We start from the raw sequence: 18547 nt of genomic DNA, 5'->3' as shown, positions 1-18547 counted from the left end.
GATAGTGCTGGGGGAGCATGACCAGAGTACATTATATGTTATTATATATATATATACATATATATATATATATGTATATATATATATAATAGATTTTACATGTTCAAATACATATTAAGAAAGGATGTGTCCTTTGGTTTTAAAAACCTTTGACGGGGGCTGGTGAGATGGCTCGGTGGGTAAGAGCACCCGACTGGTCTTCCGAAGGTCCAGAGTTCAAATCCCAGCAACCACATGGTGGCTCACAACCATCCGTAACGAGATCTGGCGCCCTCTTCTGGAGTGTCTGAAGACAACTACAGTGTACTTACATATAATAAATTAAAAAAAAAAAAAAAAAAAAAAAAAAAAACCTTTGACTATTGAGGGAGAATAGCTTGAGACTGCTTACAGGAGAAAGAATCCGGGACTCAGCTAACCTTCAGCCCCCTTGTCCCTTGTTACTGACTCAACACTCAGGGATAAACCGGAGAGATACATCAATGACCAACATCCATGTTATCAAAATAAGATTTAGAGGAAGCATCGGTTTGGCCAACAAGCTGAACTAAGTAGTTTTCCCAAGAGAGCCAGGCTGAGCAAGAGAGGTGGGCCGGGCTAGAGAGGCGGGCCGAGCAAGAGTTAGAGCAAAATACACCCCCCCAACACACAACCCCCAGACACACACAAGTGGCTAGTTTAACATGAGGAAGTCCCACAACTAAAGCTTTGACAGGGAAAATGTCACCGCAGCAGGAGACACAACTCCTCGCTGTTAATTGTGCAGCCTGAAGCATCTCTTGCTCGCCTCCTCCGGGGAAGCCATGATCTTATCACAGGGAAAAGAACTTCAGGATGAGTGAGTGTGACGCTAAGTTGGAAATGATTAAGCCAGGGGCGAACCTGCAGAGACACACACGGTGGGTATCAAACAAGATGCACCTAGCAGGACCTACATACCTGATTAGTAGCTTCTGAAATTATATTATTCTAAGGATGTCATTTATAACTGAGTTTAAGGATCAAGTGAAGTTTTAAAATGAAGTAAAAATTATCTGGCTTGTTTGTTTCTCTTGTCTAGAAAATCAAGATGATTTGATGCATGCTGAAAGATTAAAAATCAAAGGTTACGAAATTAAGACACATGCCTTGATCTTAGTTAGGGTTTCACGGCTGTGAAGAGATAGCATGACCAAGGCAACTTTTAAAAAAATATTTATTTATTTATTTATTTATTTATTTATTTATTTATTGAATATGACTACAGTGTTGCTGTCTTCAGATGCACCAGAAGAGGACGTCAGATCTCATTACAGATGGCTGTGAGCCACCATATGGTTGCTGGGAATTGAACTCAGGACCTCTGGAAGAGCAGTCAGTGCTCTTAACCGCTGAGCCATCTCTCCAGCCCTCCAAGGCAACTGTTATAAAGGACAACATTTAATTAGAATTGGCTTCAAGTTTCAGAGGTTCAGTCCATTATCATCATGGCGGGAAGCAGAGTGGTGTCCAGGTAGACATGGTTCAGGAAGAAGGAGCTAGAAGACTCTTGGTAAGAAGGCAGCTAGAAAACTCTCATTCCACATTGGGCACAGCCTGAGCATAGAAGCTCAAAGCCCACCCCCACAGTGACACACTTCCCCCAACAAGTCCACATCTGTAATCGTGCCACTTCCTGGGCCAAGCATATTCAAACCTCCACATGGCCTATCAGTTGTTTTAATCCTTTTGCTAGAGATCCTTCTCAAAACAAGGAGTAGCCATCCGTGGCTCACAATGGTTTGTTCAGAGTGCTAACATTTTTTGATTATCAGCCAGTGAGAGACCTAAGCCAGATTTCTTTCTGTCTCCTTAATTTCCCCTGTCTTTTTGCCTCAGAAAGTCACTTTGAAACAGCAGCTTTGTATTATGTTTCTGCTTTTATTTGGCCTTCTCTGTGGAGAAAGCTAACCTCTGCCCTGCCCAGCATCCTGAAGCCCCTTCTTATACAGTAGAATTGTAGCTAAAAGCAACTGAGGTCTTTATGCTTCTTGCAATTTTGTCCTTTGATAGAGTAAAAGAAGATATTCTTTCTGTGATGTTGAAGAAAAGCTAATTATGTATCGTTCAATGATCAGCAATTCCTAGAAAAAATTATTCAGATGGAAACCAAGAGGTTAGTGCTTTTCTGTCAAACTAATTATAATAGAAGCTTCTAGAATATTGCCTCTAGCTCTTTGATTTATATCTTTGAATGTGCATTAAAGTCTTGGGGTAGTATCCATTCAAGGAGGTTTCTGTGAAGCCTCCACTATGCACTATGTAGCCATGGGCCAATGAGGCAAATGCCCTACACTTTCAGAGCAGACAGCTCATTAGGGGAACACAGTAAGTAAGAAAACCTGATGCAGTTACAGTGTCAGGTGAGGATCTACTAAAGATGTAGTACAAGTGGCTTGAGTGCTGTTTTTGAAAGACCAGGAAGGCATTTTAATGAGAAGTGACATCTGAGAAAGGTCATGGGATGAGGAAGAGATGGGGACATTGTGTGAGGAAGGAAGCAATGGGGACATGGTGGGAGGAAGGAAGGGATGGGGACATCGTGGCAGGGGTGTTGTAGGAGAAGGCCCTACTTGGGAGACAGAATGCCTCATTGTTCTAAGAACCAAAGAACAACGTCTGGCCTCTGGTGTCTGTAAGGTTCACTGGGGTTCTGGCAGCGATTTCACTATTTATAGAGTGTAGAGCTATAAATTTCACTCCACTGTTGGCAAACTGGACTGTTATTAGGAATCTAAACCATCTCTGAGAATGGAGGATAGAGTCCACCAGCCACAGGAACCAGGGGGTTGCTATGATGGGAAGGAAGGGGCATGGAGAGAGAGGCGAGTGCCCTGTCTCCCAGGTACAGCCCAGCTGGTCTCTGCTTCTCTTTTCATGGTTGTTTTCCTCATCTTCCCCTTTAGTTCAGTTGACTGAGCCAGTGAGGTCTGCCTGCATTATCCTACCTGTGATGGAGGAGGCTCCATGGAGGGACCATTCACCCACTGCCCTCTCACTCTCGGTATCCAGGCAACAGTCGATGATGAGCACTGGGGTAGCCTTGTGGAGGAGTGAGGGGGGAATGGGACAGGAATATGGGTGACCCTTGGGATACAGGAGGACAAGAAGCACCAATGTTCTTCAAGGAAAGAGGTCCCTGGCCGTTGTGGACGACATCTGAGCACTGAATCTACCTTGAACTTCAGGAAAGTGTCATCTTCTTAACATACTGAACCACCGGCCCAGATCACCAGGCTCTTCTCTTCTCCTTCTAACTGGCTCAAGATTGGAATTTGCACTAAAATCTAAGGAGAGTCTGACCCAGCCAGTAAAACCTTACTATAAAAGGGAGCTTCTCTCCTGAGGCTCAAACACTTCAGATCTCAGCTAACACAGGGGCTTTCCAACACACACATACACACACACACATGCACACACACACACACCATACCATACCACATACATGCACATGTAGACTATACACATAAACCATACACACACACGCATACACACCTCATGCACACATACAAGATACACATACACATATACAATACACACCACACATATACATACAACACACACAGACCATACATACAACATACACACAATATGCATACACCCCACACATATATAGACACACACACACTACATACACACACACCACAAACACATATGCACACCATACACATCACACACAATATACATACAACACACACAGACCATACATACAACATACACACAATATGCATACACCCCACACATATATAGACACACACACACTACATACACACACACCACAAACACATATGCACACCATACACATCACACACAATATACATACAACACACACAATATAATACACACACAATACTCATCTCCACCCCACATGTATATAGACACACATCACACACATACAACACACAGAGACCATACACACAACACACACACACTACTCATACACCCCACATATATATAGACACACACTATACACACACACCCACAAACACATATGCACAGCATACACATCACACACAACATACATACAACACAGAACACTCACAATACAACACACACAACACACATACAATACACACACAACACTTATCTCCACCCCACACATATATAGACACACATCACACACACAAATATTCACATATCACACACATCTCTCTTACACACACACACATACACACCACACCACATACCCCACATACATGTATACCATACACATAAACCACACCACATACCCCACATACATGTATACCATACACATAAACCACACACACACACATACATACCTCCCACACACATACAAGACACACATACACACATAGGAGGGGGGAATGGGAGAGAGAGATAGAGAACACGTAAATGCAGTCCAGCAGTTTCTTGGAACGTTCAGCAGATTGCTTGAATCAGGTGATTAAACTGTCAAGGAAACATCAGGCAATGTTCTTTCCTAAACCAGTAATCTGATGTTGGAAGACAGCCCTCCTAGTCACCAATGTCCACTCGGCTGAGTCCTGGGCAAGCCCTGGGGAACAGACCCTGAAAACAACAGCACACAGATGAAATTCTTCTTGTATCAAAACAAGCTGTGAGGACAGGATGCAGTTGGGGGTGACTGTCTCCTTTGCCTGGGCCTGGGTTACCATAGTTCACCAGGAAATTGTTTGGACTCTGAAATGGCTCCAAATCCCGCCTCGGGGAGCACATACTTCTTGGGTTCTTTGCAGCTCCTCTTTTGTGACCAGAAGATGGATTCATAGCCACACGCTGGGCAGCATAGCTCATATTGTTCCCATCAGAGTACAGAAGAGAAGCTGTGTTCACCATTTCCTGATTCATCTGAAAATAGCCCCTCACCCCATGTCCTGCGTCCAGGATGTGGTCCCTCTGCGTCCTGAGGCTCCTGCCCTCCCTCCTCACTGCACACACTGGCTCTCTGTCTCTCCTTCCCTGGGGTGGGGACACACAGTGAGAAGAAGTGGCAACCTATGAGTCCTGCTGCTCCCCAGGAGGCCCAAGGGCCTGGTGGAAACTGGTAGTGTGGGAGGCAGGGAACAGCTAGGGGTCTCCTGGCACTGACCGGTGTCAGCTGAGCTGTGTGGGACCCAAGGGGTTTAATGGTCCCCAAGCTGGTAGGACCCTCCTCTAGCTTCCTGTGTCATACCTGCCTTGCTTGGTCCTGACCTCCCCTCCTGTAGTAGGAAACATGTTCCTCCTATACCTCAGGATACCAACATGGAAGGAGAGTGCACCGGGAATTAAGTATAAGAAGGGAGCATTGCCCAGGCCAGTGGCGAGGTGGGAACAATGTCTGACCTAAATAGACCTCTTGCCTTGATTCACAGCCCTGTGTCCTTCTCAGGCACTAAAGGCAGGAGGCCTCATGAGCTTCACTCCTTAACGTCCCAGATTCAGTCCCCGGATGTGAATAGTAATGACCCTTAGACACGCCCCACCTGGCTGTATCAACACAGAAACCACTAAGTGCCTCATCTCTGGGGTCTTAGGTGGTCTGAACAGCGTGTAGGACACGGTTGGTTGGTTCAGTCCTCTGAGCTCTTTCTTCTTCTACTGTTCACCCCCAACTTCTACAGTAAGATTTGTCCCTAGCACCATTTGGCTGAAAATTATTATAAAATTGTAGATATGCTGGGAAGGAAGGCCCTTAACGGAGCCTGCAGCTGCCCTATCAGCTCTGAACGGTAGAACCAGAGGCTGATCTGTGGCAGCCTCCCTAGCTCTGGGTAGCCTCCATAGCTCTGCGGCAGCCTCCAAAGCTCCATCTATGGGCATCCCTGAGGCTGAAGCTCTGAAGATGAGTTTAAATAGCAGCCAAGCTCTATAGTTTACACTGGGATGCGCAGCACGCCTCTTCAGCTCATTCATTCCGCAGTTCACACTGCAGAACTATTAGAAACTACTGTCTATCCATTGGGTTTCCAAGTCTATAGTCATCTGGGAGGTCTGTGGTACGCCCTAATGTGACTGAGCCAAAAGTTCCCATGGCAAATGTATACCCAATTTTCCAGCTCCAAGCCATGCAAGAGAGATGGGAGTGTTGCAAAGGGTGCAGAGAGAGGAGCTGCAGGAGATGCTCGGATGCAATAGATTTTGACTCCACATGGTAGAGAACTGCTATGTCCCTTACACGACCCTTTCTAGCGAAGACCACAATGTCTGTCTTCACAATGGGGAAACTGAAGCTCACTGAAGCAGGGGCCCGCCCTGCATCTCATAATTCTGATCCTCACATTCCTGGCCAGGACTACATGGGGTGCAGTGTTCCTGTTCCACCTCGGGGAAATGAAACTGTTGATTTTTCATTTACACAAAAATGAAAAAAATAAATACCAGATGTTTGGAAGCATGGTACAGCCCATCTTGCTGGAACTTACAAGAGCATTCTGAAAGGAAAAAAAAAAATTAAGTGGAAAATCCACAAAGTGAAAAAAAGAAAAGATGTTTTGAACAAAAATGCAACTTCGTCTTTCTCTCTCGCTCTCTCTCTCTCATGCACAAACAATATCTCATTGTTTCTTCCTCAGGGAGCAGCTGTGAAGGAAACTAAGTGAGGGGACAGACACAGCATCCCATCTTTGTGCCCCACACAGAGCTCAGCTTTGAGGCCAGTTTCCCAAGCTGTGGGGGGTGTGGCATGCCTGATTATCAAAGGGCAATGGCCTGATGGGAACCTATAAAGTGACTTGGGAGTAGCCACGCACCTCACTTGGAGGATTCTGGGTGGAAACTTCAGTCATCTGATCTGAGAGGTACGTTCATAGTTGGAGCTTGCACTTGGGATAACCGATGGGTAAAGCAGAGACCACCCTGATTCCCACTGTCTTCATTTCAGTTAGAAACTGACAGTGAGCACCAACTGAAGGCTTTTACAGGCTCCATCTCATTTTCCTCAGACTTCTAAGGTAAGTGTTATTGGCACCCATTTTCAGGTGACGAGGTGGAGGGGGTGGCTAAGCCTGTGCTTGCCCTGATGGCTGCTTCTGTTCCACACCCCCCCCCCCATCAAAAGGAGACCATGTAAACATTGCCTGTGTGGCAAGACAGCACCAGATGAGTTTTCTAGTGTGACTCAACTGCGCCTGACAGTAAGATCAACCGAAAACTGGAATTATTTGTGTGATCAGAGTACTGAACAGCCGGACACAAAACGGTTTTGTTTAGCATACGTGGTTTGCTTAGCCTGGTGTGATCCTTTAACCCTGGCATTGGAGAAGCAGAGATCCCGCCCTGTAGGACAGCCTGAACTAGACAGCAGGCTTGAGGACAGAGAACCATGTAGAAAAAAAAGAAAGAAATTAAAAAGATATGGTTTCTGTTCATTCAAAGGCTACATGTATTTGTTTGCTTTTAAAATCTAATCACCCGTGCAAACATTTTGCTTTGTCATGGGACATCTGCTTAATATTGGACGCTTCTTGAGCTTAGGGACTGTAGCTAAAGTGACACACGTGCTCCTCGAGACCTTAACAGAGAACAGGGTCAATTTCAGCACAGGTGGCTTCCAGATGTGAGCTCCGATGCAGTGCACACAGTAGGTACTCAGACCAGCACTTCCCAAAGAGAAGCCCAGTGTGCTTGACCCTCAGTGTGCCTGCAATTCAGGTAGTGCCTGGTCCAGGATGCACCAGTTTTGGAAGAATTACCTTTAAGTTATTTGGTAGTCAGTTAATATTATAGTTAAGCTTATTTTTTGAAAAGTAGATTCACCTCGATGATCTTCCTATGATATTAGAAGATAGGAAATGATGTGTCATAAAGCACCTATCTTTTTCCCAGAGTTGTACGTATACATCAATAGCATGTTCTGTCAGTGAGTGTTAAATGAATCCAATTGGACGGAACATGGAAAGCATGCTCCCCTCTGAAGGATTTTCAACTATAAGAAGAAAACTCAAACAACCAGACAGTGTCTCTGGAAGCCATGCAGGCAAGGGGAGTTAGCCTGGCTCTAAATCCTCCCACAGAGCTCAAGGGTATGCTTCAGCTCACATGAGAACATCTTGTAATGAGACATTTGTCGGAGTTAGACATGGGCTGACTGGTTGTCGCTGGTGCATGGTGAGACAGAGCTCACCGGGTCTCACAGGCAGGCATTTTCTGAAAGGCACCAAGATGGATGCAGGTGGGAACATGACAAAGAGGCTCTGGGTGGACAGCTGGCCTTGTCATAGTCCAGTTCCCTTCCAGGCCTCAGTTTCCCCACCTGCACACCTGGCAGGAGCTTGAGGGGGAGCTGAATAGATGACCTTTAAGGTCCTGCCCATTTCTAAAATGCAGTAGAATGTATATACTCTATGCCACACTTTAAAGTTCAGTGTGTGGGAAAGGCTATTGGCTTAGGCCTGTTGGGTAGAGCTACAGAGATTCCAAGAGCCCTTGAAAATGGGTGCAAAGTTTTTATGAGTTTAGGCGAAGCTTCTACAAACACTCCACCTTCCAAAATGTCAAACGACGGGTGTTGTTTATATGATGATGGAAGGAAGGAGGCCTCTAGGACTAAAGATGGTGGTCCCATTACAGATTTGCTCCAGAGAACTTCAGCAGCCGCCCCCTCCCCAACCCACCCCAGCTGGCAGCTCTCACTCCTTACATAACTGTTCTTGTTGAAAACCAGGCAACAAAACCTTCAGGAAGAAAAGGCTATTGATTATTAAAGTTATTTGGAGGTTCAGAGACTCATAATAAAGTGGTTATAATTGTCCCTGTTATGACACATCCTTTGAAATGCTCAGATCTGAGAACACTTTGCTTGCATTGACTCAGTCATCACAGGCAGAAAGGCAGAGAGCTGAAAATAGCTCATGTGCGGTGAGAGGCAAGGAGGCACAAAAGGGGAACAGAGGGAAGGCAAGTCAGGGAGAAAGGCAGAGAGGAGCCCCAAGGTCTTCATCCATAGCCTGAACTGACTGACCGCTATCTCACTCCCCTGTCCACTCCCCTCCCCAGAGTTGTGGCCACCAGAGGACTTGTGTATGGAAATAATGTTGGACCTACACATCAGCTGACCGCTCTTCTCTGGTTAAATGCACATCCTCTATGCAAAGCACCCTCAGCAAATGGGGAAAACATTTGGGAAATACAGTCCTGGTTCTGCTTTTCAAAATAGCAATGCTAATGTTTAGCCGGGCAAGGTGGCATGTGTCTTTAATTCCCAGCACACAGGAGGCAGAGACAGGAAGATCGCTGTGAGTTCAAGACCACCTCAGTCTACAAAGCATGTTGTCTAGCCAGGACTAATGGTGAGATGTTATTTAAAAAAAAAATAAATAAATAAACAAAACTCTAATATTTACTGAGCTCGGTATCAGATGCTACTCTGAGCATTCATTCCTGTTTTCTCTATTTGGGGGGTGGGGTGGGGGTGTCTTCTTATGTCACTGGAGCTGGTCTAGAATTGGTGGACTCCAGCGTCGTCCCACCTAAGCCTCCCTAGTAGCCCCCTTTCACCAGCACCCCTGCCTTTATTGTATCCTGCTTCATTTTCACAAAGATTCATGAGATAGGCATGACTCTTAGTCCTACTTTATAGGCTAAGGAGCAACAGCCCACTTTGCACAGTTACACTTAGTAGGTGACAGAGCCAGAGTTGGAACTTTATCTGAGTAACGCTTGGGTCCCCCCTCCCCCACCCCACCTTATGCTGCTTGGCTTGGCCTGACAGGCCAATAAGACAATGGCAGACAGTCCAGTAAGACAATGGCGAGGATAAAATGTGAGGCTCTGGGGAGCCTTCCCTGATGGACTCCATTTTTCCATTCACGAACCTTTTGACTTTTCAGTGCCCCTCTTTGCCTATTCCCCACATACAGACTACTTTTATTCCAGAAACCAGTCTCTCCTGAGCCTGGCATTTCCAAGGGATGATTCTGAGGAGAATCAGACAGGATTCCCACCCTGGAGAAATATGCAATGGGGCAGGGGAGGGGGTGGATCCATGAAGGAAGCTAATCCAACAAGAGATGCTTGAAAAGAGGTACCAAGGCTCTGAGGCGATGGTCTTATGGCTGCTGGGCAGCCAGGCTGGCAGCGGCTGCAGGATGCAGCTCCTTGGTGCTGAGGAGAATACTGACTGAATGACCTAGTCTGCAAGGGCTCTCTATCACTGTGTGTCCTCAGTCACTGTGTCATCCGGAGACCCAGACACCGCCATTTGCATTTTCTCCCCAGACCTCTCCTGCAGCCACCTCACCCCAAGATGGTGACCACGCTGATGTTCCTGGCCACGCTGGTGGGTCTCTTCACCACAGCCAAAGGACAAAATTTCCATCTTGGGAAATGCCCGTCTCCTCCTGTGCAAGAGAATTTTGACGTGAAAAAGGTGAGGTAACTCAAACGCCCCCTGTGTTTTGAGCATGCCTAGAGGTTCCTTTTACTCTTTTTGAATCTCCAAAGCAAATCTCTTCCCACTTGGGGAAGTGCAGGGGTCTCTGCAGGCATCAGGGACAGCCGAGACACAGCTGCATGAGGTGAGAAGGAAGTCCAGTTCCGTGTGACTCAGTAGCTCATGCAAACTTCTAGAGTCTGACATCGGGCAGTTTATTTTAGGCATATCTAAATACAGTATAATTTGGGGGGGATTTTTTTGGTGTAACACAATCCCCGGTGCACATGGAGACATAATGACACTGAAACTCTCTCAAAGCACATGTCACTTCTTCCATAAAGGTGGGTTCTGTGGCTAGGCTACGTGTGTTATCATAAGGGCCTAGGGGAGGATCTGGGGTGGTCCTTGGTCATACAGATAGCATAGAGGTCAGCTACTAATTACTTCTAGTCTTGGTTGTGGGAGCTTGGGAGAAGCGAGGTATAGCTTGGTTCTACAGATAGCACAGGGTTTCCTGGGCAATCAGCCACTTCCATTTCCAGCCTTCTGGGTAGAAAACAGGTTATACATCTCTTCCCTTGAAAAGACAACCCTGGGTGTTTAAAATTCCCAGCTACCCTAGTGCTATCTGTGAGTTCAAGGACCTTTGCTCCCAACAGGGACAGCGTTTATCTTATTTTCGGTTTTCCCTGAATCAGTCTCTGAGGCTTGAAAGGGAGTAAGGGAAGTCTTTGGTACCTCAGCTTGTCCCATAGATGGATGCCAACAGGCCATGAGAGCTCCCATGGCCCTGGTAGGGGAGAGCACAGGGTGGTAAGTAAGAGCTGTCAGTGTATGGGAATGGCCTCCTACAGCTATGGGGAGATGAGAATGACAGGGGTGTGGGTAGGGGCATTAACCATGGCTGATTCACTACTGTTGTCCCACAGAAACAGAAGCTGGGTGTCCCTCAGGTGACATAGCTAGAACATGAACATAGGGTTCAAAACTAGGCTTCCTATCAATACAGAGAGCTCAAGACAGGACCTAGGAAAACCCAGAAGCCCCCCAGGGGTGCTTTCTTGTTACCTACAATATAACCAGCTCCCCATAAATGATGCTTTTTCCTGGAATCAGGCAAAGGCTGCAGCAGAAAGGAACAGCTATTAGATGTCAGAACTTGGCAGCCCTACGGCTAGGGATGGCCTGGACTCTAATCATAGGGCCCATTCTCCTCTAAAGGTTTTAATTGCTTTTAGGAAGCAGCACAGTTGGTTTGAAAAACACTGAAATTATCAGTCACTGGAACTTTAGAGTGAGTGTCAGGGATGTTAGAGGGTGGGTTAGGCAAAGCAGAGAGGAGAGAGCTTAGGGACTCTTAGAGAGGGGCGGAAAGAGGGTGGGCAGTACCCGAGGGGAGGAAAGAGAAGCCACACACTACGACCTGCACTGATGTTCTTCATTAATGTTTTAAGGATTTCCTTTCGTTGAGTAAGCAAGGGAAAATCACAAACCAACAATCAACCAACTTACCAAACAAACAAAAACTTCATGAGTGGGGAATTTGATTTAGATTTTAATTTAGAAGTAAAAATTCCAAAATATCTTGGAAATTACAACTGGTATCTGCACTTAAAGAAGTCCTTTGGGGACTGAAGAAGATTATTTTCTTTAATATGTGTCTGTGTCTGTGTGCACATGTGCATAGGTGCCCAGGGGACAGTGTTGGGTCTCCCAGCGCTGCAGTTACAAGTAGCTGTGAGCTGTCCAATATATATTCTGGGACTCCAACTCTAGTCCTCTTCCAAAACAGCAAGCACTCTTAACTGCAGAGCCCGTCTCTCCATCCCTAAAACAGAATAAAAAATTATTGAGATTAGTTTATATATCATATTACTGGCTTGTTCAAAAGGATTCTTTTATTTCAAGGATTTTTAATATATTCACTGTTATGCAACCATCATTAAATCAGTTTTAGAACATTTTCATTATCTCAAGAAGAAACCACAAGCCCACTAACAGTCTCTCCACCTGCACTGCTCAGACTTTTCATCGCTGTGACAAATGCCTGAAAGAGACAACTTGAAAGAGGGGAGATCTATTCCGGCCCCTGGTTTCAGTGCCTTCAGTCCAGGGTTCATATGGTCCACAGGCTGGTGGGGAGACAGAACATCTTAGGATGTATGGCACAGAAGGCAGCTTAGCTAAAGATAGCCAGTGAGTGGAGAGGGAGAAGCAAGATCATGTAACCATACATCTCACCCAGGCGTGTTTTCACTGGCCTGCTTTCCCTAACTAGACCCTCATATTTTCACCACCTCTCAATACATCATATTGTGAACCCATCAAGGGATTCATCTATTGATTAGGTCAGAGCCCTCAGAAGCCAATCACTTCTTTAAAGTCCCACCTCTGAACTCTGGTCACATCAGGACCAAGCTTCACATTCAAACCAGAACAACTCCACAGCTATGGGGAGATGAGGGGGAAGGAGGATGTGGGTAGGGGCATTAACCATGGCTGATTCACTACTGTTGTCCCACAGAAACAGAAGCTGGGTGTCCCTCAGGTGACATAGCTAGAACATGCACATAGGGTTCAAAACTAGGCTTCCTATCAATACAGAGAGCTCAAGACAGAACCTAGGAAAAGCCAGAAGTCCCCCAGGGGTACTTTCTTGTTACCTACAATATAACCAGCTCCCCATAAATGCTGCTTCTTGCTGGAATCAGGCAAAGGCGGCAGCAGAAAGGGACAGCTATTAGATGTCAGAACTCGGCAGCTCTACGGCTAGGGATGGCCTGGACTCTAATCCAATATTTTACTTTCTGCCAATATGAATTTGTCCATGAAATACACAATATTGGCCTTTTGTGACTGAGGGCAATGTTTTCAAGGGTCTGTCTTCATGTGTGTCAAAAACAGAAATCAGATACCACTACAGATGGTTGTGAGCCACCATGCAGTTGCTGGGAATTGAACTCAGGATCTCTGGAAGAGCAGCCAGTGCTCTTAACTGCTGAGCCACTCTGAAGTCTTACAAACAGCCCCTGACTCTAATTTCTCTGCATCTCCTCTAGTAGTTGTTACCATGTTTTCTTTTATTGCAGGCTTCATAGTGGTGGTAAATGACATCATCTCCATTTCCTAATGGCTCGTGGTGTTGAATGTCTTTTCTCACACTTGTGAGCCATGTGTAAATCTCCCATTCAAATCTTTGCCTTTAAGAAAATGGGTTGTTTATCTTTTAATTATTGATACCCACATGTTCTTCCTCTAAGCTAGATACAAATCTCTTCTCACATATTTTAAACTATTTTCTCTCATTTGGTGGAATTTTTTTTCCTTTAGAGATATACCCTTTGAAACATGAATTTGTTTTTGTTTTTGTGTTTTAAATACTGATCAAGTATAAGTTGTCCATGTTTTCTGATGTTGCTTGTTCTTCTGGTGTCAGGCATACAAACTCAAGTACCCGATGAGTAAATATCTCACTAGTGTAGTAGATAAAAGTATCATTCTTATGGATCCAGAGCCTAATCTAAGGCAGTAATGATTTACACATATCTGTTCTTCTCAGAACATTTATTTTAAGTTAAAGATTGTGTCCTACAAGGATCCAACTCCATTTAAATATGACTTTACAGTTGTCCCAGCACCATTTGTTTAAAAGATCGATTGTCTGATGGTAGTCTTGATATCCATAGTGAAAATCAATTGACCATGATCATGGGGTTTTTATTTTCAAGATCCCAATTCTATTCTATTAATATGTCTATACATAATTTCAGCTTTAATTACTACAAATTTGTCCCAAGTTTTTTATCTTAGGGTTTCCATTGCTTTAAAGAGACACTATGACCAAGACAACTCTTATAAAGGACAACATTGAATTGGTGCTGGCTTACAGGTTCTGAGGTTCAGTCCATTATCATCATGGTGGGAAGCATGGCAGCATCCAGACAGGCATGGTGCTGGGGATTTAAGAGTTCAATATCTTATTCCTAAGGCAGCCAAGAGAAGACTACAGTCTTTCAGGCAGCTAGGAGGAGGGTCTCAAAGCCCACCCCCACAGTGACACACTTCCTCCAACAAGGCCACACCCACTTCAAGACCACAACTCCTAATAGTGCCACTCCCTGGGACAATCGTATTCAAATCACCACAGTTTTGAATCAAAATTTAGGAGTCCTTCAGCTTTATTCTTCTAACTCTTCTGGGTTCCTTGCATTTTCCTATGAATTTTATGATCAGTTTGTCCATTTCTGCAAAAAAGATAAAGAAAAATTGAAGGATATTGCCATCTTAACCCTTCTTGTCCATAAGTAGAAATTATCTATTTACTTTCTGTTTACCTTCTTGTCTTACCAACATTTTTTAGTTTTCAAAATATAAGTTCCTACATGTCTTTAGCCAAATTTATTACTAATTCTTTTTATTCTTTTTATGTTATTATTAATAGAATTTCTTAATTTTATTGGCAGATTTTTTTCCTCACATGTATAGAAATACTTTTGTATATTGATCTTGCATCTTTTAAATTTGCAGAACATTATTTCAATGTGTGTGTGTGTGTGTGTTTAAGATCCCTTAAGAAGGCTGAATTTATAGTTCAGTTGGTAGAATGCTTACATACAGTGCACAAAATCAGGTTTGATTCCTGTTTACCAAATAAACTAATCGTGGCCAGACACATCTCTACCATTAGATAAGGGCAAGTGAAGGCAAGACAATCAGCTCAAAGCAACTCAAAAACAGTTCCTTAGGACTTTCTGTACGGAAGAATATAATATCATCTACAAATAAAAGTGAATTGGCCTCTTTTCCAGTTTTCTTCTTTAGACATTGAGTTGTCCTCCTACAGAGACTTCACTAAGAGAGATTTACAGAGGAACATGGGATCGTGAGGAAACAGAGCAGGCCACCCTCTCACCTCTGAGTTTCCTCGTTTCTGGAAAGTCATACTTCCTTGCTAACTGTGGATCACTAAGATCCCTTGAATAGTTAAGAACTCTTCTAAACATATTATAAGACGGAAATTTTTCTAAGCATGCCTATGAAACCTCAGTCTTTGGTACTTTCAGTGAAGGTCACATTTGATTTTGTTGTTGTCAGTTTTTTGTTTTGTTTTCTTCTGAGGCAGGTTCTCGATGTAGCCCAGGTTGGCCTTGAACTGTCTATGTGTCTAATGCTGACCTTGAATTCCTGATTTTCCTGCTTTGTGCACATCCCAAGTTCTGGGTTTCGAGGCCTCTGCTAAGTTTCAGTGTTTTCAAGTGACAGTTGGAGCTTACTGAAAGGATGGGGACAGGGTGGTCAAAGATGTGGGTGTGTGCCTGAGCAGTCACGTGACAGAAACGGTACTGTCACTTTCAGGATGCTTCTGAGGGTTTGGCAGTAAATGCATGCTTTACTTGCTCTGTTGGGTGACAGATTTTCAAATCTGTAAAACAAACATAATTAATATTTTGACTAGGGAGATACACTCACAAGGTTTAAAATGCTGATGGTGCAAAAACAAGCCAAAACAACAAAAACCTGTGCACATAGTTCAGTGATAGCATAGCTCACTGATAGCATAGCTCAGCGACAGCATATCTGCCTAGCATAAAGTCTTTGTTCCATCCCTAGCACCATGCAGAGTGGGGGTGGGGTGGACAAATCCCAAACCCCACAGGTCCAACAGAGCATTCAGTGAAGTTTCCTTTAGTTTCCCTAGTTTCCTATCCCAGGAGCAGCCAGTAAAAACAACATACTGTATATCTTTTTTTAGACAATGTATACATATATAAACAAATATGTATAAGACTGTGGTAGCCAAAATAAAAGCTTCCAGATGTCCATGGCCTGTTTTCTAACCTGTAAACATACCACCTTCCAAAGAATAAAGGGATTCTATAGAGGTGACCTGAGATGGCCAGATTAGCCTGGTTATCCAAGTGGATCCAATTTAATCACATAAAAAAAATGTTAGAAACAGAAAATCTTTCCTAGCTGTGGTCAGAGAGAGAGGTTTGATGAAGGAATGAGAGTCAGAGAGGTACAGTGGAGGTGCTGTCAATGGCCTGCTCAGAGTTAGATGACCTTAAATATGGAGAACTCTCGGGTCCAGAAAGCAGGTGGCCTGTGTAACACAGGGAAGCAGAGACGTCCACTCTCGCGCAGAGCCTCTGGGAAGGGAGGAAGCCCAAATTTCAGTTTTAGCCTCGTGACGTTAGGATCAGAGGCTGACATATAAAACCATAACTTAATAAATCTATGCTGGTTAAAGTTTATAGCTCATCACAGCAGCAATAGAAACCCCATACAATAAGCTTTTCCTTGTTACACCAAAGGCAGCTTAAGCACATACCTCACTTCAGACCTGACTCTTTGCTCTTTATTCTTTTTTTTTTTCCCCAAGACAGGGTTTCTCTGTGTAGCCCTGGCTGTCCTGGATCTCACTCTGTAGACCAAGCTGGCCTCAAACTCAGAGATCCGCCTGCCTCTGCCTCCCAAGTGCTGGGATTAAAGGCATGGGCCACCACTGCCCGGCTGCTCTTTATTCTTTTTAAAAATTTTTATTTATTTACTTTACATCCCAGCCCCTATCCCTCCTCTCTGTCCTGTCCTGCCTTCTTTCTCCTATTCCTCCCTCTCCTTCTCTAAGGAGAAGGGAGAGAACCCACCACCAACCTACCCTGGCACATCAAGTCTCATCACTGAGGCCAGACAAGGCATCTCAGCTAGGGAAAGGGAGCCAAAGACAGGCAACAGAGTTCAAGACAGAGACAGCCTCTCCACCCCTAATTCAACCTCTGACACTATTAATGTTCTTTATTCTTTAGATAGCCTTTGAGATAATTGCATAAACTTTTTAACAGGAGGTGTATAAAATGTCATCAGAGAGATACACTATCATGTATTTCTCCAACCCCTCTCTAGATTGTTTCCTGCCTTTTATTGTTACAGACAGACCTGCAACAAATAGCCTTATACTTACACACCATTTCTTTACAACAGGAGAACATTCCCAGAAGTCAAATTGCTGGGCTAAGAGAACATGTATTTTTAGTTTGGCTTAATATTTCCAAACTGCCCTCTGCAGAGGCTATGAATTGGTACACAAGTGCCCCACAGTCAGCATGTCTGAGTTTCACAAAAGTCAAGATGCCCTGTCGAGTTATCAGCTGTTGGAGGGAAAAGGTATTCTCCATCGACCACACAAACCTTTCCTTTCACAGAAGCTGGAATTTCACACGAGTTCTGACTAAAGAGAACTCTGAGAACATATCCAAATAACGAGCCCCTTAGGAATAGAACGTGACATACAATCATTGCCCGCACATCCGAATCACTTACTCTCATTTGAAATAGTATATTGCCCAGTTGTCTGGGAATGATGCTGCAGTCCATTTGGCCTGGTTTCCCCTGGAAAGGGCTCTGCTTCTAAGGCAACAATGGAGACGAGTCAAGAAGGTCCCTAGAGAGCCCTTGGGTTTTGCCTCTGCTTGTTGTTGTCTGTACAGTATCTTGGAAGATGGTACGAAATTGAGAAGATCCCAGCGAGCTTTGAGAAAGGAAACTGCATTCAAGCCAACTACTCGCTGATGGAGAACGGAAACATCGAAGTACTAAACAAGGAGCTGAGGTGAGTGACTGCGCATGCCTGCCGGGATGGCCTTATTTTGTGCTCCCAGTAGGCAGGGGCATGGAGAGGGTGTGTGCTACTCAAACTAGGCAGGATGATCCGGATGCATGTGTTCCCTTCTTTAACCACTGCTGAGCACCTACTGAATACCAGACACTGAGAGAGGCAATAGAGAGTCGAGAATACCAGTCAGCGCCCCTGCTCTCTTTCTAAGATGGAGACTCTTGTAGCCTGGCCTCTAAACTGAGAGAGAAACCCTTTCTGTCCATCTACTCACAGAGAGCATCAGGTTTTGCCAAATACTTCTGTGAACTGGGGGCTCACCCTGTTCCATGGCAATTTGTTCACCTCCAGCCAGCTTCCCTGTTAGGAACCGCGCCCCCTTCTTTTCTTATTTTGAGACAGGATCGTGTGTAGCCCCGGCTGGCTTCCAACACACTGTATAGCCAAGGTCCTGGGATTTCTTTTTTTGTTTGTTTGTTTTTGTTTTTGGTTTTGGTTTTCTGAGACAGGGTTTCTCTGTATAGCCCTGGCTGTCCTGGAACTCACTTTGTAGACCAGGCTGGCCTCAAACTCAGAAATCC

General features: G+C 44.7%; 1 protein-coding gene across 3 annotated transcripts in view; it reads left to right on the top strand.

Moving 5' to 3' along the window:
- Positions 1 to 6524: 6524 nt before the first annotated feature.
- Positions 6525 to 18547, top strand: part of Apod (apolipoprotein D) — a 20536-nt gene continuing 8513 nt past the window's right edge. The window contains exons 1-4 of one of the 3 annotated variants that reach the window (XM_021185362.1): positions 6525 to 6779; positions 6867 to 6932; positions 10198 to 10348; positions 17842 to 17963. In XM_021185362.1, the coding sequence (XP_021041021.1) occupies positions 10226 to 10348; positions 17842 to 17963 (245 nt within the window). In that variant the 5' untranslated portion in view covers positions 6525 to 6779; positions 6867 to 6932; positions 10198 to 10225. Of the gene's footprint in view, positions 6780 to 6862; positions 6933 to 10197; positions 10349 to 17841; positions 17964 to 18547 lie in introns of all 3 variants that reach the window. The other 2 variants (XM_021185361.1, XM_021185363.2) reach the window with 2 other exon arrangements.

The sequence above is a fragment of the Mus caroli genome, chromosome 16, assembly GCF_900094665.2.
Source record: "Mus caroli chromosome 16, CAROLI_EIJ_v1.1, whole genome shotgun sequence".
NCBI classification, from domain to species: Eukaryota; Metazoa; Chordata; class Mammalia; order Rodentia; family Muridae; genus Mus; species Mus caroli.
The sequence above is the reverse complement of the archived record's forward strand: the minus strand, read 5'-3'. Positions and strand labels throughout refer to the sequence as shown.